The 26,370-nt window shown below is 45.9% G+C and overlaps 1 protein-coding gene across 1 annotated transcript; it reads left to right on the plus strand.

Annotated features, from left to right (window-relative positions):
• Window positions 1-9,664: 9,664 nt before the first annotated feature.
• On the plus strand, window positions 9,665-11,082 carry LOC139831848 (uncharacterized). Its single transcript, XM_071821196.1, has 2 exons — window positions 9,665-9,726; window positions 9,873-11,082. Exons 1-2 carry the CDS (start codon window positions 9,665-9,667, stop codon window positions 11,080-11,082), a joined length of 1,272 nt encoding a protein of 423 aa, XP_071677297.1.
• The last annotated feature ends 15,288 nt before the right edge of the window (window positions 11,083-26,370 follow it).

Below are 26,370 nucleotides of genomic sequence, written 5' to 3' on the forward strand. Positions count from 1 at the left end.
AGTTGAGGTATTTTTTCCAAAAAAAGTGACTACAAAGAAAAAACCAAATTACGGGAGTCGGGTAAATGATGAATTAACTCAAATAACTTTAGAGCCGCTGAAAAAATTAGCTCCAAAAAAATCATATTGGAGTCAGGGAATATTTGAAACAGACCCCAACAATTTTAGAGTCAGAAAGGAACATACCAGCTAATCCACAAAATCATATTGGAGCTCGATAAAATTAGAAAACAACTCCAAAAAGAAAGCCGAGTCGGTCCAAGAATACAATATTGGAATCTCGTAGAATATCCAATAAATTTGGAGTTTCCTTTTTCAAAAACCAACTAAAAACTTATGTTTCATTTACCATTTTCTTTTTTCAGTACCCGCAAAGCCAGGCTCAGAATTATGGACGAGGCTTGAAGCCGCAAACCTCGTCCATAATTTTGAGCCCGGCTTTGCGGGCAAGCCTCGTCCAAAATTCTGAGCCAAATCGGAAGAACATTGCATTGTTACCTTGTCCATGGTTCTTCTAGTTCATTGAAAGTAGCTTCATCTATTTTGTGTTCTATTAGAAATATATTGCTAGGGCATGAGTGCGTGGATCAGAGGTTGGAGAGTTCTCCTTTACGAAAAAGAAAAATATAAAGCTTGATGGTGACATGGGAGAAGGTACATCCTTGTGTTTTTCTTTATTGAACTGCCCTTGCGATGTTGTTGATTATCCCCACAAAAAATAGTGGAGAGGGGACGGGGCTAGCTTCGGACATGAGTTCTACAAGGACTCTGCCTCCGGACGGACCGACCTCGCAACAACATCATCACGGTCCATATTACCTTACCCTGTCTATCTACTAAACGCGAGACGAAAACAGGACCCAACCCCGCGCAACGCCACAGCCTCGCGGAAACATGGCGGAGCCGATCGTCGTAGGAACGCTGCTGCGCCGTTCCAAGCGCGCCCGCACCGCCCAACCTTGCCGGTACATACACTTAGTGTCTACTAGTAAAAGCTCATCTCGATCCATTCATCATCATTCTACTACATGGAAAACATTTCTACAATCGGCCGAGATTCATCGTGACTTTGCATGCAGGAGGGACTGGGCCAACCTGACGGCCGGGCCGGCGGGGCTGATCGCCCAGCAAGTCCTCGAGGACGATGTCGCCGGCTACCTCCGCTTCCGCGCGGTGTGCGGCGCGTGGCGGCGGTGCACGGAGCCTCCGTGTGTGCACGGTAGCCTAGATAGCCGCTTTCACCCCCGCCGCTGGATCATGCTCCCCGAGATCTTCGCCGCCAATGTGGACCGCCGCGACTTCCTCAACGTCTCGACGGGGGAGCGCATCCGCGTGGACCTCCCGGAGCTCCGGGACCGGCTCGTGATCGGTGCCACCTCCGGTGGCCTCCTCGTCCTGTTGTGTGGAAATGACACTCGCGATATGCACCTTCTCAACCCGCTCACCCGGCAGCTCACGGCCCTCCCAAATGCAGCCTCGCTGCTCAAGAGCCAAGAGAACATCACCTGGTTAAGCGAATTGGAGAAATTACAGGTGTCCAGTGCCGGCCTCGCTGACAGCTCGACGGTGGCGTTGTACTTCAACGACCATGAGATGGAGCTCGCCGTCGCCAAGCCCGGCGATGAGCGGTGGAGCTGCCGTGTGCAACTAGAGTCGGACTCCATCGTCTCAGCCTTATCGTTCGCGAACCGCTTCTACTGCGTCACTGGCACAACTAGAGTGGACAACGATGGTGAGTTGATCAGGGTGCAGCGAGCGTCGGTCGGAACCAAAACCCCGAGGTACCACGTGCACCGGGTTGACCTCGGCTTAGGCAAGAAGGTGCGCATCTATGACCTACAAGGGCGTGCCGTGTTCGTGGGTGATGATGGCCGCTTGGTATCGGTGCACGCTGGGCTGTCCTCATCCATCAAGGCCGACACAGTCTACTTGTGCAGGTGTAGCGGCGATGGGACGATGGGGATTGCGGCCTACCATGTGAAGAACGGGTGGATGGACCAGATGGGGCTTGCACGCCCACCAGGGCACCATCCTAGACTACTTGTCGCACTACGTCTATCGTTCGGAGGATACGGTGGTGTCGGCGCCGATACGTCATTGTCGTAGTGTTAAGGCAGCGGATGCTGGTGCTGGTCCACGGTAGCGGAAGGCCAACTAAAAGGTGAGTGGGAACGGAGAAATGCTACACCTACGGGATATTTTCTACGGGATGACGTGGCTGTTTTTGGTTTGTTGTAAATCAGTTAGCTCCCGTGATTTTAGGCCCATGATGGATCCACACAACTCCACCTCAACCCGTAAAAAATTTACGTAAGTGTAGCTTTATTGGTGGGAACGAGTGGATCAACTAGCTAGTAGTTGGCATCCACTCGGACTACGTCAACGGATGACTAACTCAGTCTTCTGCAGGTGCTCATAGCGGATAGTGTGTGCGTATGTGTGTTCGTAAATGCGTTATGTACGTTGTGTTAGTGTCTGTATTTGTATTGTGTTTCTAGAAAAAAAGTGGAGACATGTGACCGTGCACGTCTTTAACTTCCATATGTGTACTCGGTGGGCTGGGCTTCGATCGGATGTACAGGAGTTCTCCAAGGACTCGATTCCGGACGTAACCCGCGACACAATCGAAAATGCTACACTTACGGGCACAACTTACGGGAATAAATCTACGGGATTACGTGCATGGTTCTGGTTGGTTTAAATCTGTTTGGTCTCCTTATTTTTAGGATCGTGGGTTTGTCTCAGTTCTCCACGTCTGCGCGTAAGTGGTTTCCGTAGAAAATTTTACGTAAGTGTAGCATTGTTGCGACACAATCCATATAACTTGTGCCTAAACGCGCGGCGAAAACAGCAGTGCAACGCAACAACGAACCCAACCCGGCGCTCATTCGCTGTGGATTTGCATGCGCGCAGGAGGGACTGGGCCAACCTGACGGCCGGGCCGGCGGGCCTGATCGCCGAGATGGTCCTTGCGGACGGCGTCGCCGGCTACGTCCGCTTCCGCGCGGTGTGCGGCGCGTGGCGGCGGTGCGCTGATCCCCCACGCGCGCACGGCGGCCTGGACAGTCGCTTCCACCCCCGCCGCTGGATCATGCTCCCCGCGGTCTTCGCCGCCGATGTGGACCGCCGCGACTTCCTCAACGTCTCGACGGGGGAGCGCATCCGCGCGGACCTCCCGGAGCTCCGGGGCCAGCTGGTCATCGGGCACACCTCCGGTGGCCTCCTCGTCCTGCTGTGCCGAAATGGCACCGGCGACATGCGCCTCCTCAACCCGCTCACCCGGCAGCTCACGGCCCTCCCGAACGCGGCCCCATTGCTCAACAGCCAGGACAAACTGGAGGTGCTCAGCGCCGGCCTCGCTTACAGCTCGACGGTTGCGCTGCACTTGGACGACCGTGAGATGGAGCTCGCCGTCGCCAAGCCCGGCGACGAGCGGTGGAGCTACCGCGCGCGGCCAAAGCCGGCCTCATACTGGGAGACGGACTCAGACTCCATCTTCTCAGCCTTATCGTTCGCGCACCGCTTCTACTGCGTCACTAGGAACGGCGTCAAGGCGGTGGACGCCGCCGTCACCGCTGGCCGGCAGCCACAGCTCGTGGTCGTGGTCGAGGAGGGGAGAGGCGTGCACGAGAACTACCTAGTGGACAACGACGGTGAGCTGATCAGGGTGCGGACGATGCCGGGGCTGAAGATGCCCAGGTACGAGGCGCACCGCGTGGACGTGGACGCGGGCAGGATGGTGCTCGTCGACGACCTGCGCGGGCGCGCCGTGTTCGTCCGCAATGGTGGCCGCTCCGTTTCGGTGCGGGCCGGGCTGTCCCCGTCCGTCAAGGCCAACACGGTCTACAGGTGCACCTGTAACGATGACAACAGGCCGACGATTGGCGCCTACCATTTGAAGAAGGGATGGAAAACATTTGACATGCGCGTCCGCCGGGGCAGCACCATAGACTACTTGTCGCGCTACGTGTGTCGCTCGAAGGATGCCGTGGTGCCGGCGCCGCTAAGCCGTTGTCGAGGTGCTTGGGCAGCGGCGGAGGCAGCTGCTAGGGATCCACGGAAGCGGAAGCGGAAGGCCAACTCCATGGTGATTGGGGACGACTGGGTCAACTAACAGTGGGGCGTCCACCGGAACGGCTAGAACAAATTACAGGCGGCTCTCTTCTTATCCTGATGCATGATCGATCCAAGCTAGTAATAGGTACTACCTCAGGTCGGTTTTAATCCACGCACGCTCCCGTCTAGCTCCAGCGTTCCCGTACCAACTCTCGTGTCCATTAAAGTCGACCGAGGAAATAGTGGTCACACACAAGAGCGGGAAAAGAGACGAGGATAAATTTTCTTTCAGTATAGATAGAATACTGTACTCCTACTTATTTTCAGAACTATAACTTCGGAATACTGAACTTTTGAAGTTGTCAATATGATACACCAATCGAAGAATTTTTTGTTTGTTCATTGCAACCACACTTTCGAAGACCACCGTTCATTTGTTCGGTAGTGGCTCAGGCCAATAGGTGGAAAATCAACACTTAATTATATGCCTTTAGACGTTATTGATCACGGTTCCAAGAGGATCTCAACGAGTCTTAGACAAAGAACACGAAGCTTTGAGGAGATTCTACGGTTAGGATGGCTCAATGATAGCGGGTCCCCTCCTTCTTCAATCGTGTTCTTTGTCGCTAAATGTGAGACACAAAGTTCGGAACACGTATCTATGCCAACACCCTTGTGAAGATGCCACCATCCTTGTGAAGCACGACCATCACACCTAAGGCTAAGTCCACCGACCACATGAACACACACACACTATAACAATAGGAGACATGGCCCATGTGTGGATGAATAAGAACGAGGCACCCACACACCCACTGGCGGATCTACAGCTTGCTATGGGGCTGCACAGGATACCCCCTAGAAAAAGATTTCTTTGCAAAATTGTAGTTTTTCACCACATATGCACCCCCTAAAATAAAAGGCTGTGTGCATCACCACGATGCAGAAGCCGGGTTTTTCCCTTTTCAAAAAAAAAAACATATGCACCCCCTAAAAATATTGTTTATCTCCTGTGGCACCATTAATGCACCCTGGTTCCAAAAGCTGTAGCTCCGCCACTGCACACACCCCATCTTCACAGAAACATGACCCTCAGGTCCACCAATGGAGACCGGCTTGCAACCCAGCAGATCTGACCTGTTGTTCGCACACTTCACAACAGGTGTCGGCCACGCATGGCACCATGGGAACCCCACAATAGCCGGTAGCCCAAGGATGAACCCCACACGGAGTAGCCCACGACATTGCGGCAGTCGACGAACCAATCTAACGATAAGTGACGTGGGGATACCAAGCGGATGCCTCAAGGCGAAAAATGACCCAGGCGACAAGAAAGTCCCGTTGCATACTTACGATCGCTTGTAGATTGGGCTTGCACAAGAGGAGGACAGGTTCTAATTATGCAGCTTCGATCTAACATCACAAGTTTTAGACAAGAAGAACACCCGCGACTAGCCCTTGCATGGGAAAGAGTGGAGGAGTCTGTTAGAACCTGTCCCAATCACAGAATGGAAGAGTGGTTAATCCTTTATTTATTTTATAATGCTTTAAATCCAAATTGATGTTGACACGAGACTCTTGGATGGCAGCAAGATAACCATGCCTAATGACATGTGAAAATATTCTACACCCTCCGTCTCCGGCGCACAAGTAGTTTAAGAAATTGCTTTGGCCATAATTTTGAGCAATAAAATATGAACTATATGTAACAAAAATTATATCAAAGCTTTTTTGCATATGAATCTAATGATATAAATTTTGTAGACATAAAATTTGTATTTTGTTAACAAAATCAATGATCAAAGTTTATCTTAAACTGTGTGTGTGCCATGTTAAACCAAGACGGAGGTAGTATTCAAGGAAGCTAAACTCAATTAATGAGGTGAGGAGTGAAGGACTTACTGCAAAAGCGGGGCGAAAGCCTATTTCGAGAGGACTTACTGGAAAAGCGGGGCGAAAGCCTATTTCGAGAGGACTTACTGCAAAAGTAGATGAGCTTATTACTCTAATTAACGGCAAAGAACAAGCTCAAGTTAATTAATGACATCACTAATACGATGGTGGAGGATGTAGACTTTAGCGCTAGGCATCCTTATAGGATATTAATTATTTAGCCATATTATATGAATAATGCATATATTATTTGATAATAATAATAATAAGGAATAAAATCATAATTATTTCATATTCAAATTCCTCATATTTTTCTAATAATAAAGCATATATTATTTGTCCAATTGCGGTTTACAGATTTGAAGATATTAATTATTTGGCCATATTATATGAATAATACATATATTATTTTATAGTAATAAAGAATAAATTCATAATTATTTCATATTCAAATTTCTCACATTTTTCTAATAATAAAGCATATATTATTTGTCCAATTGCGATTTACAGATTTGAAGATATTAATTATTTGGCCATATTGTATGAATAATGCATATATTATTTGAGAATAATAATAAAAAGGAATAAAATCATAATTATTTCATATTCAAATTCTTCACATTTTTCTAATAATAAAGCATATATTATTTGTCCAATTACGATTTACGGATTGTTTTTTGGTTTCAAAAAATACAGATATGTGACACATCGGTATAAGAGTAAGTATAAGAGTAAATATGATTGATATGTTAGTATTTAGAACAAGGTACAATCACATTCGCGGAAGCACAGCAGAAAAGAACCGATGAGTTAAGCGTGTTGAGGGTGGAGTAGTATGCGGATGGGTGACCGACCGAGAAGTGATGACCAAGTCTATAATTTAACTACAAATTAAGTGTAATTAGTATTAAAAATGGTGCAAGGGAGAGAGTAACAAGTCAAACAATTAGGAAAAAAGAAAATAAAAATAGAAAATAGAAAAACATAATTATTGAAAATAATAGTTAGTCTCGGTAGGGATTACGAGTTGGGACTAAAGGTTCTTCAAACCAAACCGTCTATCGCGACCACGTGGAGGGTCATTTATCCCGGCTGGTAATAGGGCCTTTCGCCTTTAGTCCTGCATGTATAGTCCCGGTTGGTCAACCGAGACTAGACTGAAGGCACTATCACAACTAGTGGATCTAAAACATGTTTATTTGATCGGTAGGGGCTCAGACCAATAGGTGGAGAATCAACAAGTATATGCCTTGAGAGTGTATTGATCATGGTTACAAGAGGATCTCAGCCACTCTTAGACAAAGAAGTCGTTGAGACGAGTAGAGTCTACGGGTTTAGCGATCTAGAGGAGAAGGCTGGAGGATGATGGGTCTCCTTTCTTCCGTCATGTCCTTCGTCGATGATGACGAGACACAAACCGAAGAGCGTGCCTCCATGCCACAATCCTGTGAAGCACGACTTTTATGACGGTAATCCCTATTCGACGTCCTTTGCGTCCATTAGCCAGCAAACGCATATGCCTCCCACCGTTAAAAACTTTAAATGGGCCGGTGCAGCAGGAATATTGTGTCCTGGTTCGTTCCAGTTTTAGGAAAGTTCCAGAACCTTCCGGTCAGGTTTTGGGGTGGTTTTCTGTTTTGTTTGTTTGAGCCGGTTTTCTCCAGTTTTTTTTCGATTTTCCGGTTTTCTATTTACTTTTTTTTATTTTGCTCTTTTTTTCATGATATGAACATAATTTAAAATGTGAGCAGTTTTCGAATTTCAATAACATTTTAAAATATGAACATTTTAAAAACTGAACACTTTTCTAATTCAAACAGTTTTTCAAAAAAAATTAATGTTTTTTTTCAAATTTGACCATTTTTCAAAATACGAAAAATATACAAATCTGAACAATTTCTCAAAATATATACTTCTTAAATTGAACTTCTTTTAATCTGGACAAATTTTCAAAATCTGAATGTTTTTCATAGTTGAACATTTTTCGAAATACAAACAATTTACAAATCTGAACAATTTCTAAAAATATGAACTTTTTAAAATTGATTTTCGTAGTCCAAACACATTTTCAAACTGAATGTTTCTCAAACATGAACGTTTTTTAAAATTAGAATGATTTTCAAAATCTATATGTTTTTTTGAATTTCAAACATTTTTCAAAATCTAAACATTTTTTTAATTAGACATTTCGAAATCTGAATATTTCAGTTTTGCCAAATATTTCAAAATTGAACAAAAAAATGGGAAAGAGAACTACTTCATAGATGTTTTGCAAGATCAACAGAAAATGATGTACTATCGAAAAGGGGTCAACTGAAACAGGGGCACTGGACGGAGCGAGCTAGTGCTAATGGGCCAACCCATGGAGAACGAACGCCGAATAGGAGCTCCCTATCATGACCACATGAGCCATGCCCCATATCTGGAGGAACCAGAGCAATAAGAGCAACTCTAACAGAGCCCGTAAATCCCGCCGGAACCGAACTTTTCCGGCGGATTTACAGGTTCGGGCCGAATCTGGCACAGAACAGCGCCCGAAAAAGTGGGCCGGCCCGAATACGGAGTTCAGGGGCCCGAACTTTTCCCCGCACGGCCCCTATAAAAGGGATCGCAGAGGGGAGTTCGGTTCGCAAACCCTACTCCCCTCCGCCGTCTCCTCTCCCTCCGCCGCCGCCCGGTCCCCGCTCCGACGAGCGATTCCGGCCGCTCCGAGGCCGCGCCGCCGCTTCGGCCAGCTCCCCTCCGTCCGGAATGACGCGTGCTAGACGCGTGGGTAGGGGAGGTGGCCAATCCGGCGCCGGAAGGTGCACTCGGCGTCCGCCGGGTGCACGGACGTCGCCGGAGCTCGGCAGGCGTCGGCGCTCCATCGGCGCATGGAGGAGGGCCAGCCGGAAGTGGCCGGAGATGATGGTGTACCTCGCTGCGCGCGCGGAGGAGGCGGCGGAAGCAAAACCCGAGGCGCCCCCCGTTGCCGCGGCATGCAACCCTCCTCTGCCGGCGCTGCCCCCGCACGGTGACGACGACGACGACGACGCCGCCGGGACGCCTCAAGCGTGCGGGAGCACCTCCGAGGCGCCGGTCGTCGAAGTGGCGGCGGTCGTCCTCGCCTAGGAAGACCGGTGAGCAAAAACCCTCCGCCGGCGACATTAGCTCCCCGGTGACAGTATAGTCACTCCGGGGACTAATTCTAGTTGAATTTAGGTGCCTAGATCGTAATGTAGGTGCAATATGCATGTATTTTGCCTAGTATTGTACAAATTATGAAGGAATTTAGCTTCAATCGATGAAATCGTGTGCGATCGCAAATTTTGGTTTCCCACGACGTTTGATTTCTTCGAGTTCGGTTCTCCTTTTCGGTTTCTGTTCTGCGCGATCACTAAATCCGCAGCCAAAATGTTTTTCGGGAGACTGAACTCGATTTTTTCAGTTCCGATAAATAGGGGCTCTGTTAGAGTTGCTCTAACACCCACATGTCGCCTTCACAGAACCACGGCCCATATAGAGGTGTGCGGCAACGGGTATACACCGACCAGGTCGATCTGCCGACTGTGCACGTCTATAGTTTTGGATAGATGTACTCGGTCTCGGTGGCCTGGGCTTGGATCGGACAGGAGTTCTCTTCGCTTCCGGACCTGACCCCGCAGCAAGATCCATATATATTAACTCGGCCTAAACGCGCGGCGGAAACAACAGTGCAACGCAACGAAGCCAAACAATGGCACCTCACCACAGCAGCACAGCCGTCGGAACGCGTGCACGCACCGCCCGCGCTAACCGGTACGTACGCACCTAGTCGATCTGTCTACTACTCCATCTCGATCCATCGTGGAAAACATATTCGATCAGCATATTTCATCGTCATTTCTGTGTAATCGGCCCTGATCGATCGATCATACATTTGCTGTGGCTTAATTTGCATGCAGGAGGGATTGGGCAAACCTGACGGCCGGGCCGGCGGGCCTGATCGCCGAGGCGGTCCTGGCGGACGATGTCGCGGGCTACCTCCGCTTCCGCTCGGTGTGCGGCATGTGGCGGCGGTGCACGGAGCCCCCACACGCGCATGGCAGCCTGGACAGCCGCTTCCATCCCCGCCGCTGGATCATGCTCCCCGAGGTCTTCGCCGCCAATGTGGACCGCCGCGACTTCCTCAACGTCTCGACGGGGGAGCGCATCCGCGTGGACCTCCCGGAGCTCCGGGACCAGCTCGTGATCGGTGCCACCTCCGGTGGCCTTCTCGTCCTGTTGTGTGGAAATAACACTCGCGATATGCACCTTCTCAACCCGCTCACCCGGCAGCTCACGGCCCTCCCAAATGCAGCCTCGCTGCTCAGGGGCCAAGAGAACATCACCTGGTTAAGCGAATTGGAGAAATTACAGGTGTCCAGCGCCGGCCTCGCTGACAGCTCGACGGTGGCGCTGTACTTTGACGACCGTAAGATGGAACTAGCCGTCGCCAAGCCTGGCGATGAGCGGTGGAGCTGCCGCCCGCGGCCAGAGCCGGGCTTCATCATCTCAGCCTTATCATTCGCGAACCGCTTCTACTGCGCCAGCAAGAAGGGAATCAACGTGGTGGATGCCATCGCCGCTGTCAAGCAGCCGCAGCTTGCCGTGGTGGTCGAGGAGGGGGAACCCACGCATGAGAGTTACTTAGTGGACAACGACGATGAGCTGATCAGGGTGCAGCAGGCGCCGGTCGGAACCAAAACCCCAAGGTACCATGCGCACCGAGTCGACCTGGCCGTGGGGCAGATGGTGCGCATCTACGACCTACGAGGGCGCGCCGTGTTCGTGGGCGATGACGGCCGCTCAGTGTCGGTGCACGCTGGGCTGTCCTCGTCCATCAAGGCCGACACAGTCTACTGGTGCAAGTGTAGCGGCGATGGGACGCTGGGGATTGCCGCCTACCATGTCAAGAATGGGTGGACCACATGGAACTTGCACGCCTGGCCGGGCAGCATGGTAGACTACTTATCGCGCTACGTCTGTCGTTCAGAGGATACGGTGGTGCCGGCGCCGACACACCGTTGTCGCATTTTTAAGGTGGCGGCTACTGTTGCTGGTCCACGGAAGCGGAAGGGGAAGCGGAAGCGGAAGGCCAACTCGAAGGTGATTGGAAACGACTGGGTCAACTAGTTACCGGGACTACGTCGACGGACGGCTAACTTATTCTCCTTGTTCTCAATGAAACTGTTTGAGGCTAATTAGCATAATATTGCCTGCTAAGGTTCTGCTGCCTTCTTTTTTATGTTTTGTTTTCCATTTCACGGTGTGTCCCATGTCTTTTCAGTAATGTGTAATTAAGAATGTGACGCATGATTATGATTTTGTGAACAGAGAAATGAGATGCATGATGCCATGATTGATACTAGTAGGCTGCGGGAACATTTAGGATTTTTATATTGTGATTTAAATTTGTAAAAGGAAACTGCTGGGTGTCCCCCGGGAACTGATTTTCCAACACCCGGGTTGCCAGCCGTCGGATCGGCCATCTTAGACGGCTAGATCCGCTCTTACTGAATGTAGTAAAAAAAATACCTACCGGCAGCAAAAACATAACCCGCTTTTACTACATTGTAGCAAAAAACAGTTCAGTCGCGAAATCAAATAAAAAGGCCGAGCTCGCCGGAGATCTCACTGGAAAGCTCGTAGAAAAAAAAAATGCTATTGTAGCAGAAAAGTGCTAATGTAGCAAAACCCAATATCATCAGAAAAAATTGACGAAGACCTCGCCGCCTCGCCGGAGACCTCATAGCAAAATTTCTATATTAAAGTAGCAAAACAACAAAACAATTATATCAAAAAAAATAGCATCACAACATTTTTTACAAAGGTCTATATTGTATCAAAAATGTATAACGTTGGTAGCAAACTAGTAGTTTCACCCTGCAGAGCGCCAAAAGTTGCAGCAACTCCGTGTACCTAAGGAAGCAACACCCCGAACCATCGGCGAGCACCTAAGGTAGCAAATCCACCCTCCGCTGGTAGCACTGCTAGACGCCAAAGGTAGCAACGCCGGTCACCGACGGCAGCAACAATAGGCACCCAAGGTAGCACTCTCGACTGTGGTTGGTAGCATCGCCAGATGCCGCCGGAGATAGCACCCCTTTACCAGCAGCAGCTTCCTAGCGGAGCCCCGCCTTGGTGCCCCTGCGCTCCTCAACGGAAAATGTCTAGAGGAGGAGGAGAGCACGGCGGCGCGGTCATCTCCTCTACGTGCGTGCGTGAGAACGAAAGTAACAGAGAAGATTAGAGCACCCCACGGGGCATAGTATCATTTTCCTTTGTAAAAAGGCTAAATTTTCAATTTCTCAGAGATTTAAGGAAGAATGGGACATTTCGAGGGAAGAGATCAGGGAATCCAATCATGGTTTCACAAGGAAACCCCGTTTAAGGAAAAATCTTTCTAACCGTGGTTTCGTAAAACTGGTCGCTAACTCACTTAGCCCGACATCCAATCCGATGATGGGGATAGAATCTACCTAATTTTTAATTGATGAATAAGGTTTTGCCATAGGATAATTTTTTCCAGATTTCATCATCGATCATCAGCTTAACCCAATACTATGGTGCTAGATAATATCCCATGGATTTTCTCAAATGCGAGTGCTCTTGTTTTTTGCTGGTAAAATAACATCGTCGTGTTCAAACTCCTGAAAAATAACATCAGGATCAGAACCCAACCAAGTATTGATACAGCGTGCTACTCTCACGAAGTTTGCGAGGCAATGACTAACCCGATAGTACTAACACACAAAAGTGTGAAAAGAGAGTTGCGCGCCGCGGCTGACAACATCATTTAGCGGAACATTCTGTTGAATGTAGATGGACTGCAGTCCAGTAAGGCGGTCAATGTAGTCTATAATTTCTGAAATCTCAAGACTCATCATGTTGACAGCTTGGGATGGCCCTGAGGGACAAAATTTAGTCATACATTGCTAGTTGAGAGAGAGTTGGAGTGATATATAAGGGCTGATGTTCTAGTCCTTCCAAGTGAGTGAGAATAGAATGAGCCATCGCGCACTCCTCCTCCCCCGCCGCCCCGCCTCGTCGTGTCGCATTGCATTGCATCGCGTGACTCGAGTTCGAGTTCGAGACACACTCAAGGAAGCCTAAATTTTTGCTTGGTGCACCAACTGAGTTGGGTACGTGTCGACCTGCATGTGCCTTCCTGCCACGCGGTCGGGTCGGCTCTCCTCCCAGGCTATACAAGGAGACAGATCAGATCTGGAGTCAATAGCTCTCAGAACTCTCTAGTATGTCTCTCTTACGAAGTTCCTTTTGCTGCGCTACTCTCTAGTTGATATGGGGTGGCCCGATCTTCTCAGTAAGCAACGGTGGTGATGATGATCACGGGGTGATGGCAGCGGAGAAACACGACGATATAGTGGATGATAACTTGTATGACTCAACGAGATCTCTCGATTGGTCCCTGTCGCCAATGCAACAGCTCTCAACCCTGCAAGATATTCGCAACTCCACACACTTGCGCACGTAGCCGCCGACCACGAAGCGGTAAGTTGCAACCGTCTAATTCCCAATGGAACAGCAGATCACACAAGACTTTTTCAGGATCTACACAATATCAAGCAATATGGTGTAGGGATTCAATAGTTTTGCTAGAGCAAACAACTAAGAACTAGGGTTTATCTTAAACGTGGTCTAAACCAGCTAGGGGGCGTCATGGGGACTTATATAGGCGTCCAGGACGACTTCTGGTCGAAAAGATACAAGAATAACCGACCCAGAATAGATCTGGTCGAGACAGACTCGGACGGATCCGGTCTGGAATCCGGTCAACCGGGCCAGGGACCGGGCCGGCCGGTCTGGCATCCGGTCAACCGGGCGGCAACCGGAAAGTTCGCAAAACTTCGTCCGGTTTGGCTCCGGTACGATGCGTCCGGTTGGCGCCCGGTCAACCGGCCCAGGGACCGGGCTGGCCGGTCTGGAGGCCGGTCTAACCGGGTGCTGGACCGGCCTGGACGTCGACTTCTCCTCTCGCGCATGCCTCCCGCTCCTTCCTCGCGCGTCCATGAGATATCTTCATGTCCAGCTCCATGTCCAGCTTCACATCCTTCTTGACGTCCGTCTTCATGTCCAGCTGCTCCTCTACTCCTCGTGCGATGCTCGTCTCCTCTTGATACCTGATGATACATAAGTAATAGGATTTAGGCAGTATAAAATTCTCATCAATCAAAGTACCGTTTAGAAACAAGTTCACCTGTTGTTTAAGTAGCTTCGCACGAGCCCTTGTAATTGGTCCAATCCGAACTTCATTGGACTTGAGCTTCACAGCAGGTTCATCTTCATTTATCAGTGACGGAGGTAGTGGTGTATTAGGGATGTCCTCATCATCTCCCCCCCCCCCCTTCAAAAGGCGTCGAACTCGACGCTCCAAGGTCTTCTCCGTCATATGGTGTTAAATCAGCAACATTGAAAGAATTACTGACACCAAACTCATCAACTGGAAGATCTATCGAGTATGCATTATCATTGATCTTGGCAAGCACTTTGTAAGGACCAGCACCACGAGGCTTCAACTTAGACTTCCGCAGCTTCGGAAACCTATCCTTGCGAAAATGTACCCAGACCATATCACCAGGCTTGAACAACATCTCTTTGCGCTTCTTGTTCATCCTTGCAGCATTGCTCTTGCCTTTCTTCTCTATCAACTCTTTAGTCTTCACATGAATTTTTCGCACAAAATCTGCCCTCTTGGATGCCTCCATATTACCTCTCTCATGTATGGGCAAAGGCAACAAGTCAAGTGGAGTAATGGGTTTAAATCCATACACCACCTCAAAAGGACATAGCTCCGTTGTAGAATGTACCGCCCTGTTGTAGGCAAACTCTACATGCGGCAAACACTCTTCCCACTCCTTCAGGTTCTTCTTGATCATGGATCTCAACAATTGTGACAAGGTTCGATTCACCACCTCAGTTTGTCCATCAGTTTGGGGATGACAAGTAGTACTGAACAGTAGCTTTGTCCCTAGCTTTCCCCAAAGTGTCTTCCAGAAGTAGCTCATGAACTTCACATCACGAACAGAAACAATAGTCTTCGGGACTCCATGTAGTCGAACAATCTCCCTGAAAAACAGGTTAGCAATATGCGACGCATCGTCGCTTTTGTGGCAGGCAATAAAGTGTGACATTTTAGAAAATCTGTCCGCTACCACAAATATAGAATCATGGCCTCTTTTAGTACGCGGCAAACCCAACACAAAATCCATACTAATATCTTCCCAAGGTGTAGTAGGTGCCGGTAATGGAGTATACAAACCGCGAGGCTTCAGCTTGGACTTGGACTTGCTGCAAGTAATGCACCTCTTCACATACCTGTCCACATCCCGCCTCATCTTTGGCCAATAAAAATGATCAGCGAGCATGAGTAGCGTCTTCTCACGCCCAAAGTGACCCATCAAACCTCCAGCATGTGATTCCTGCAATAAGAGCAAACGCACAGACGATTCCGGAACACATAGTTTGTTAGCTCGAAACAAGAACCCATCATGTATGTGATATTTTTCCCATGCTTTACCAAGAGCACATAAGCGATATGGTTCAGCAAAATCATGATCAGTCGCATATAAATCACATAACACCTCTAATCCAAGAATTTTAACATCAAGTTGAGTTAATAACATATTCTTCCTAGATAGAGCATCAGCAACAATATTATCTTTTCCCTTCTTATGCTTAATAATTTATGGAAAAGACTCAATGAACTCAACCCACTTAGCAAGACGCCTATGCAAAGTAGATTGGGCTTTCAAATATTTTAAAGCTTCATGATCAGAATGTATGATAAATTCCTTTGGCCACAAATAATGTTGCCAAACCTCAAGAACTCTAATTAAAGCATACAATTCTTTATCATATATTGGATAGTTCAACTTAGCACCAGAAAGTTTCTCAGAAAAATATGCAATTGGGCGACCCTCTTGCATCAACACACCACCAATTCCAATACCACTAGCATGACATTCAATCTCAAATTGCTTATTGAAATCAGGAAGTGCAAGCAACGGTGCAGAAGTTAACAATCGTTTCAGTTCATCAAAAGCATGATCTTGGGCAACGCCCCACTCAAATGCAACACCCTTTTTAGTCAATTCATTCAAAGGTGCATCAATAGTAGACAAATTGGGCACAAAACGGCAATAAAACCTAGCTAGACCATGAAAACTTCTAACTTGACTCACATTCATGGGAGTAGGCCAATTTTGAATAGCTTCAATTTTAGACACATCTACTTCTACTCCATGCTTAGAGACAACATAACCCAGAAATATGACCTTATCTTTGCAAAATGTGCACTTCTCAAGATTACCATAGAGTTTACTATCACGCAACACTTGCAAAACATGTCGAATATGTATAATATGATCAGATTCATTGCGGCTGTAAATTAATATGTCATCAAAATACACAACCACAAATTTGCCAATAAAAGCACGCAAAACATGGTTCATCAGTCTCATGAAAGTGCTAGGTGCATTAGTCAAACCAAAAGGCATTACTAACCACTCATATAAACCAAATTTTGTTTTAAAGGCGGTTTTCCTCTCATCCCCTTCTTTCATCCTAATTTGATGATAACCACTACGCAAATCAATTTTAGAGAACACAGCAGCACCACTCAATTCATCTAGCATATCCTCTAAACGGGGAATAGGGTGACGATATCGAATAGTGATATTGTTTATAGCTCTACAATCTACGCACATACGCCATGTACCATCTTTCTTAGGAACTAGAATAACAGGAACATGACAAGGACTAAGGCTTATGCGGATATAACCTTTGTCGAGTAGCGCTTGTACTTGCCTCTGTATCTCCTTCGTTTCTTCGGGGTTCGTTCTATATGGTGCCCGATTGGGTAGCGAAGCTCCGGGAATCAAGTCGATTTGATGCTCAATACCTCACAATGGTGGAAGTCCTGCGAGTACCTCATCCGGAAACACGTCACCAAATTCCTGCAAAACATTAGAAACACCAGGAGGAAGAGGGGTCATGTCATTAGAAACCAAAACCGTACCCCTGTACAAGAGCACAAGAGGCATGGCTGTAGGATCCTCACTAAATTCTCTCATGTCTTCTTTGGTGGCTAATGAGACTAAGTAATTCACTCGCTCACTTTTCGTTATATCACTCACAACATTACAATTCTCTCGCCTATCTAAAGAAGCATCCTCCAAGTTAACTTCAACTTTCTGACGAGACTCATTGACAATTTGTTGTGGTGTCATAGGCTGTAAATTAATTTTCTTGCCCTTGAACTCCAAGTGATATGTATTGGCACGGCCATTGTGTTGCACAGAACGGTCATAGAGCCAAGGCCGACCCAATAGAAGGTGACACACCGTCATAGGAACGACATCAAAATCAATGCAATCCTTATACGGTCCAATAACAAACTCAACACGCACCATGTGGTTTACCTTCATCTCACCATTGTCGCTCAACCACTGAATATAGTATGGATGCGGGTGCGGTAGATACTTCAACTTCAGCTTGGTACACAACTCCTTGCTTGCTAAATTGTGGCAACTCCCGCCATCAATAATTACCTTGCAAGCCTTGTCAGGACCAACTAAAGCCTTTGTTTGGAAAAAATTGCAGCGCTGAGTAGATGCACTAGGCAACACATTAAGAGCACGCTGCGACACAACAATGGTGCGAGCATCAGACGGATATGCATCTTCACCATCAGTGTCATAGTCATCATCTTCTGGAGCATTAGGATCAACATCATCTCCAGTCTCGTATTCATTGTCCTCATTGATAATCATGACTTTGCGGTTAGGACAATCTCTCTTGAAGTGACCCTTGCCACCACATGTATGACAAACCATATCACGGTTACGCGCAGTAGACACATTAGAGCCACTCGTACTTGCAGCAGATTCGGACGTCTTTGTGTTAGACACATTGGAGACCGGCTTACTAGGCGGAGTAGAGTAAGGGGCGGAGCGCGTCGAAGGCGCCGGCGCCATAGATGGGGCCGCGCGGGGTGTGAAACGCCCAGCTCTCGTAGCTCGACCTTTGATCTTTGCTTCGTCAGCCAACTTTGATTCAGCTTCTCTTGCATGATGTAACAATTGATTCATATTGGTGTAGCTGTAATGACGAACAATGCCTTTGATATCATACTTCAAACCGTTGAGGAAACGCTGCATTGTCATCTCAAGAGACTCACAGACACGGCCACGCTTCATAAGCATCTCCATCTCCATGTAGTATTCATCCACTGTCTTCACACCTTGTCTCAATAGAGTCAGCTTATCATATATATTCCGCAAGTAATTTGTAGGCACAAAGCGAGAAGTCATCGCTTCCTTCATAGCACGCCATGTGCGTATAGGTTGCTCATGATCCTCTTCGCGGTTACGAACAAAAGCATCCCACAAACGCAAAGCATAACCATCAAATTCGGAAGAAGCAAGCTTGATCTTCCGATCTTCAGTATAATATGGATGTAAGCTCCACAACTTCTCAATCTTGAGCTTCCAAGTGAGGTATTCTTCAACATCAGCTCCTCCTTCAAACTTGGGTATAGAAAACTTGGGCTTACCCAAACCATCTTCCTCATCTTGTCCACGACCATTGCGGCCAAGTGGAGCCCAACCGCGAGGACGATTACCACGTGGCGCATCACGAGCATTGTGTGCGTCATCTTGAAGCTCAGGATCATCATCATCTTCTTGTTGTTGTTGCGCGGTCAAATTCTCAACAGCTAAGCACAAATCAGCAAGACTGCGTTGTACATCCGTCATTTGATCTTGCATGGTAGTGACGGTCACATGAGTAGCATCCAGCTTTTGGGAGATCTCGTCAATCTTCTCATTAAGCACATCGTCCTGAGCGCGGAATTCACGTCGCATCTCATTACGAAGAGCCTCATACTCCCTCCATGTGATGATATCGGCAGCACTCTTGTTTTCCTGATTAACAATTTTATGATCACTAGCAGACATCGTTAGTAGATTAGTGCACTAAATCAAAAATATATGGTGGTACTCTCACAACTCACTCAAAACTGATAAGAAAAGGAGATCTTACCGTTCCAAAGTAAATTAGTGTTGCGTACCACTTGTAGTAACAACTAGTGCACGGATGTAGCGAAGCGAATATCAAGGGTATAAGAACAAATCACACGACAAAGCAGGGTGTATGTGGGGCTGTAGGTAGGCTACCTATTTGCACCAATAACAAGCTCTAGCGCTGACCGTAGACAACCAATGATACTCACACAAGGCGATATAATGGGGCAATGCAGCTATATGTGGGAAATGTTGCAATGCACAAGAGAGACGCTAGCAAAGCTCAACGAGACAGGCACAAGATTGCTCAACTACGGGTGCAGTAAAGTAAACTTAGGCCTTCACTTGATTCAACTAGCACTTCACTTTTCTTTTTGGATTTTTCTTTTTGTATAACACACGCAGATATTCGCAACTCCACACACTTGCGCACGTAGCCGCCGACCACGAAGCGGTAAGTTGCAACCGTCTAATTCCCAATGGAACAGCAGATCACACAAGACTTTTTCAGGATCTACATAATATCAAGCAATATGGTGTAGGGATTCAATAGTTTTGCTAGAGCAAACAACTAAGAACTAGGGTTTATCTTAAACGTGGTCTAAAGCAGCTAGGGGGCGTCCTGGGGACTTATATAGGTGTCCAGGACGACTTCTGGTCGAAAAGATACAAGAATAACCGACCCAGAATAGATCTGGTCGAGACAGACTCGGACGGATCCGGTCTGGAATCCGGTCAACCGGGCCGGCCGGTCTGGCATCCGGTCAACCGGGCGGCAACAGGAAAGTTCGCAAAACTTCATCCGGTTTGGCTCCGGTACGATGCGTCCGGTTGGCGCCCGGTCAACCGGCCCAGGGACCGGGCTGGCCGGTCTGGAGGCCGGTCTAACCGGGTGCTGGACCGGCCTGGACGTCGACTTCTCCTCTCGCGCATGCCTCCTGCTCCTCCCTCGCGCGTACATGAGATATCTTCATGTCCAGCTCCATGTCCAGCTTCACGTCCATCTTGACGTCCGTCTTCATGTCCAGCTGCTCCTCTACTCCTCGTGCGATGCTCGTCTCCTCTTGATACCTGATGATACATAAGTAATAAGATTTAGGCAGTATAAAATTCTCATCAATCAAAGTACCGTTTAGAAACAAGTTCACCTGTTGTTTAAGTAGCTTCGCACGAGCCCTTGTAATTGGTCCAATCCGAACTTCATTGGACTTGAGCTTCACAGCAGGTTCATCTTCATTTATCAGTGACGGAGGTAGTGGTGTATTAGGGATGTCCTCATTACTAGTCTTCCCCATCCAGGCGACTACGTGCACAACCGTTCGGGAGAGCAGGCCTCTGAAACCCCGTCCGTTGAGATCCTGCACCGGGAGAAGGGTGATACGTCTCCGACGTATCGATAATTTCTTGTGTTCCATGCCACATTATTGATGTTATCTACATGTTTTATGCACACTTTATGTCATATTCGTGCATTTTCTGGAACTAACCTATTAACAAGATGCCGAAGTGCCAGTTGCTGTTTTCTGCTGTTTTTGGTTTCAGAAATCCTAGTAACGAAATATTCTCGGAATTGGACGAAATCAACGCCCAGGGTCCTATTTTGCCACGAAGCTTTCAGAAGACCGAAGAGGAGACGAAGTGGGGCCACGAGGCGCGCAAACCCTAGGGCGGCGCGGCCTGCCCCTTGGCCGCGCCGACCTGTGGTGTGGGGCCCTCGTGTGGCCCCCTGACCTGCCCTTCCAACTACTTAAAGCCTCCGTCGTGAAACCCCCAGTACCGAGAGCCACGATACGGAAAACCTTCCAGAGACGCCGCCGCCGCCAATCCCATCTCGGGGGATTCAGGAGATCGCCTCCGGCACCCTGCCGGAGAGGGGAATCATCTCCCGGAGGACTCTACGCCGCCATGGTCGCCTCCGGAGTGATGTGTGAGTAGTCTACCCCTGGACTATGGGTCCATAGCAGTAGCTAGATGGTTGTCTTCTCCCTATTGTGCTTAATTGTCGGATCTTGTGAGCTGCCTAACATGATCAAGATCATCTATCTGTAATTCTATATGTTGCGTTTGTTGGGATCCGATGAATAGAGAATACTTGTTATGTTGATTATCAAAGTTATGTCTATGTGTTGTTTATGATCTTGCATGCTCTCCGTTACTAGTAGATGCTCTGGCCAAGTAGATGCTTGTAACTCCAAGAGGGAGTATTTAAGCTCGATAGTGGGTTCATGTCTCCGTGAATGCAGGAAGTGACAGAAATCTCTAAGATTATGGATGTGCTGTTGCCACTAGGGATAAAACATTGGTGCTATGTTCAAGGATGTAGTTACTGATTACATTACGTGCAATACTTAATGCAATTGTCTGTTGTTAGCAACTTAATACTGGAGGGGGTTCGGATGATAACCTAAAGGTGGACTTTTTAGGCATAGATGCATGCTGGATAGCGGTCTATGTACTTTGTCGTAATGCCCAATTAAATCTCACTATACTCATCATAATATGTATGTGCATGGTCATGCCCTCTTTATTTGTCAATTGCCCAACTGTAATTTGTTCACCCAACATGCTGTTTATCTTATGGGAGAGACACCTCTAGTGAACTGTGGACCCCGGTCCAATTCTCTATACTGAAATACAATCTACTGCAATACTGTTCTACTGTTCTCTGCAAACAATCATCATCCACACTATACATCTAATCCTTTGTTACAGCAAGCCGGTGAGATTGACAACCTCGCTGTTTCGTTGGGGCAAAGTACTTTGGTTGTGTTGTGCAGGTTCCACGTTGGCGCCGGAATCTCTGGTGTTGCGCCGCACTACATCCCGCCGCCATCAACCTTCAACGTGCTTCTTGGCTCCTACTGGTTCGATAAACCTTGGTTTCATACTGAGGAAAAACTTGCCGCTGTACGCATCACACCTTCCTCTTGGGGTTCCCAACGGACGCGTGCTGTACGCGTATCAAGCTCTTTTTCTGGCGCCGTTGCCGGGGAGATCAAGACACGCTGCAAGGGGAGTCTCCACATCGCAATCTCTTTACTTTGTTTTTGTCTTGCTTAGTTTTATTTACTACTTTGTTTGCTGCACTAAATCAAAATACAAAAAAATTAGTTGCTAGTTTTACTTTATTTGCTATCTTGTTTACTATATCAAAAACACAAAAAAATTAGTTACTTGCATTTACTTTATCTAGTTTTCTTTATTTACTACTGCTAAAATGGCCACCCCTGAAAATACTAAGTTGTGTGACTTCACAACCACAAATAATAATGATTTCTTATGCACACCTATTGCTCCACCTGCTACTACAGCAGAATTCTTTGAAATTAAACCTGCTTTACTGAATCTTGTTATGCGAGAGCAATTTTCTGGTGTTAGTTCTGATGATGCTGCTGCCCATCTTAATAATTTTGTTGAACTATGTAAAATGCAAAAATATAAAGATGTAGATGGTGACATTATAAAATTAAAATTGTTCTCTTTCTCATTAAGAGGAAGAGCTAAAGATTGGTTGCTATCTCTGCCTAAGAATAGTATTGATTCATGGACTAAATGCAAGGATGCTTTTATTGGTAGATATTATCCCCCTGCTAAAATTATATCTTTGAGGAGTAACATAATGAATTTTAAACAATTAGATACTGAGCATGTTGCACAAGCATGGGAAAGAATGAAATCTCTGGTTAAAAATTGCCCAACCCATGGACTGACTACTTGGATGATCATCCAAACCTTCTATGCAGGACTAAATTTTTCTTCGCGGAATTTATTGGATTCAGCTGCTGGAGGTACCTTTATGTCCATCACTCTTGGTGAAGCAACAAAGCTTCTTGATAATATGATGATCAATTACTCTGAATGGCACACGGAAAGAGCTCCACAAGGTAAGAAGGTAAATTCTGTCGAAGAAACCTCTTCCTTGAGTGATAAGATTGATGCTATTATGTCTATGCTTGTGAATGATAGGACTAATGTTGATCCTAATAATGTTCCGTTAGCTTCATTGGTTGCCCAAGAAGAACATGTTGATGTAAACTTCATTAAAAATAATAATTTCAACAACAATGCTTATCGGAACAATTCTAGTAACAACTATAGGCCATATCCTTATAATAATGGCAACGGCTATAGTAATTCTTATGGAAATTCTTACAACAATAATAGGAACACACCCCCTGGACTTGAAGCCATGCTTAAAGAATTTATTAGTACACAAACTTCCTTTAACAAATCTGTTGAAGAAAAGCTTGGGAAAATTGATATACTTGCTTCTAAAGTTGATAGTCTTGCCTCTGATGTTGATCTTTTGAAATCGAAAGTTATGCCTAATAGGGATATTGAAAATAAAATTGTTACTACAGCAAATGCCATCCAAGTTAGAATTAATGAGAATATAAGATTGATGGCCGAACTGCGTGCTAGGTGGGATAGAGAAGAAAATGAAAAACTAGCTAAAGAGAAGAATGTAGCTAAAGTTTGGACTATTACCACGACTAATAATGCTAATGCTACACATGTTGCTGCACCTCCTACTATTAATAATAAAAGAATTGGTGTTAGCAATGTTTCCACTTCTAATGCAAAGCGCGAGAAACTGCCTGAAATTGCTAAAACTGCTGAAACTGCCTGTGATAAAACTGCTGAAATTTTTTCCAACATTGGAGATGATGATCCCATTGCTTTAGATTATAATGGTTTGAATTTTGATGATTGCCACATCTCTGAAGTTATAAAGTTCTTGCAAAAACTTGCTAAAAGTCCTAATGCTAGTGCTATAAATTTGGCTTTCACGCAACATATTACAAATGCTCTCATAAAAGCTAGAGAAGAGAAAGTAGAGCGCGAAGCCTCTATTCCTAGAAAGCTAGAGGATGGTTGGGAGCCCATCATTAAGATGAAGGTTAAAGATTTTGATTGTAATGCTTTATGTGATCTTGGTGCAAGTATTTCCGTTATGCCTAAGAAAATTTATAATATGCTTGACTTGCCACCGCTGAAAAATTGTTATTTGGATGTTAATCTTGCTGATCATTCTACAAAGAAACCTTTGGGGAAAATTGATAATGTTCGCATTACCGTTAACAATAACCTTGTCCCCGTTGATTTTGTTGTCTTGGATATTGAATGCAATGCATCTTGTCCCATTATATTGGGAAGACCTTTTCTTCGAACTGTTGGTGCTATCATTGATATGAAGGAAGGTAATATTAAATATCAATTTCCTCTCAAGAAAGGTATGGAACACTTACCTAGAAAGAGAATGAAGTTACCTTTTGATTCTATTATTAGAACAAATTATGATGTTGACACTTCGTCTCTTGATAATACTTGATACACACTTTCTGCGCCTAGCTGAAAGGCGTTAAAGAAAAGCGCTTATGGGAGCCAACCCATGATTTTTACTACAGTACTTTGTTTTTATTTTGTGTCTTGGAAGTTGTTTACTACTGTAGCAACCTCTCCTTATCTTAGTTTAGTGTTTTGTTGTGCCAAGTAAAGTCGTTGATAGTAAAGTTCATACTAGATTTGGATTACTGCACAGAAACAGATTTCTTTGCTGTCACGAATCTGGGCTGTTTTCTCTGTAGGTAACTCAGAAAATTATGCCAATTTACGTGAGTGGTCCCCAGATATGTACGCAACTTTCATTCAATTTGAGCATTTTTATTTGAGCAAGTCTGGTGCCTCGATAAAATTCGTCAATACGAACTGTTCTGTTTTGACAGATTCTGCCTTTTATTTCGCATTGCCTCTTTTGCTATGTTGGATGAATTTCTTTGATCCATTAATGTCCAGTAGCTTTATGCAATGTCCAGAAGTGTTAAGAATGATTATGTCACCTCTGAACATGTTAATTTTTATTGTCCACTAACCCTCTAATGAGTTGTTCTAAGTTTGGTGTGGAGGAAGTTTTCAAGGATCAAGAGAGGAGTATGATGCAACATGATCAAGGAGAGTGAAAGCTCTAAGCTTGGGGATGCCCCGGTGGTTCACCCCTGCATATTCTAAGAAGAATCAAGCGTCTAAGCTTGGGGATACCCAAGGCATCCCCTTCTTCATCGACAACATTATCAGGTTCCTCCCCTGAAACTATATTTTTATTCCATCACATCTTATGTGCTTTTCTTGGAGCGTCGGTTTGTTTTTGTTTTTTGTTTTGTTTGAATAAAATGGATCCTAGCATTCACTGTATGGGAGAGAGACACGCTCCGCTGTAGCATATGGACAAGTATGTCCTTAGGCTCTACTCATAATATTCATGGCGAAGTTTCTTCTTCGTTAATTTGTTATATGGTTGGAATTGGAAAATGATACATGTAGTAAATTGCTAAAATGTCTTGGGTAATGTGATACTTGGCAATTGTTGTGCTCATGTTTAAGCTCTTGCATCATATACTTTGCACCCATTAATGAAGAAATACATAGAGCATGCTAAAATTTGGTTTGCATATTTGGTCTCTCTAAGGTCTAGATAATTTCTAGTATTGAGTTTGAACAACAAGGAAGACGGTGTAGAGTCTTATAATGTTTACAATATGTCTTTTATATGAGTTTTGCTGCACCGGTTCATCCTTGTGTTTGTTTCAAATAGCCTTGCTAGCCTAAACCTTGTATCGAGAGGGATTACTTCTCATGCATCCAAAATCCTTGAGCCAACCACTATGCCATTTGTGTCCACCATACCTACCTACTACATGGTATTTCTCCGCCATTCCAAAGTAAATTGCTTGAGTGCTACCTTTAAAATTCCATCATTCACCTTTGCAATATATAGCTCATGGGACAAATAGCTTAAAAACTATTGTGGTATTGAATATGTACTTATGCACTTTATCTCTTATTAAGTTGCTTGTTGTGCGATAACCATGTTCACTGGGGACGCCATCAACTATTCTTTGTTGAATTTCATGTGAGTTGCTATGCATGTTAGTCTTGTCTGAAGTAAGAGAGATCTACCACCTTATGGTTAAGCATGCATATTGTTAGAGAAGAACATTGGGCCGCTAACTAAAGCCATGATCCATGGTGGAAGTTTCAGTTTTGGACATATATCCTCAATCTCATATGAGAAAATTATTAATTGTTGCCACATGCTTATGCATAAAAGAGGAGTCCATTATCTGTTGTCTATGTTGTCCCGGTATGGATGTCTAAGTTGAGAATAATCAATAGCGAGAAATCCAATGCGAGCTTTCTCCTTAGACCTTTGTACAGGCGGCATAGAGATACCCCTTTGTGACACTTGGTTAAAACATGTGCATTGCGATGATCCGGTAGTCCAAGCTAATTAGGACAAGGTGCGGGCACTATTAGTATACTATGCATGAGGCTTGCAACTTGTAAGATATAATTTACATGATACATATGCTTTATTACT

This window comes from Lolium perenne, chromosome 5 (assembly GCF_019359855.2).
Source record: "Lolium perenne isolate Kyuss_39 chromosome 5, Kyuss_2.0, whole genome shotgun sequence".
In the NCBI taxonomy this organism is placed as follows: domain Eukaryota; kingdom Viridiplantae; phylum Streptophyta; class Magnoliopsida; order Poales; family Poaceae; genus Lolium; species Lolium perenne.

Coding starts and splice junctions, on each gene's coding strand:
- LOC139831848 (XM_071821196.1), top strand. CDS start 9,665: ATGGCACCTCACCACAGCAGCACAGCCGTCGGAACGCGTGCACGCACC. Junction 9,727..9,872: donor CGCACCGCCCGCGCTAACCG/GTACGTACGCAC, acceptor ATTTGCATGCAG/GAGGGATTGGGCAAACCTGA.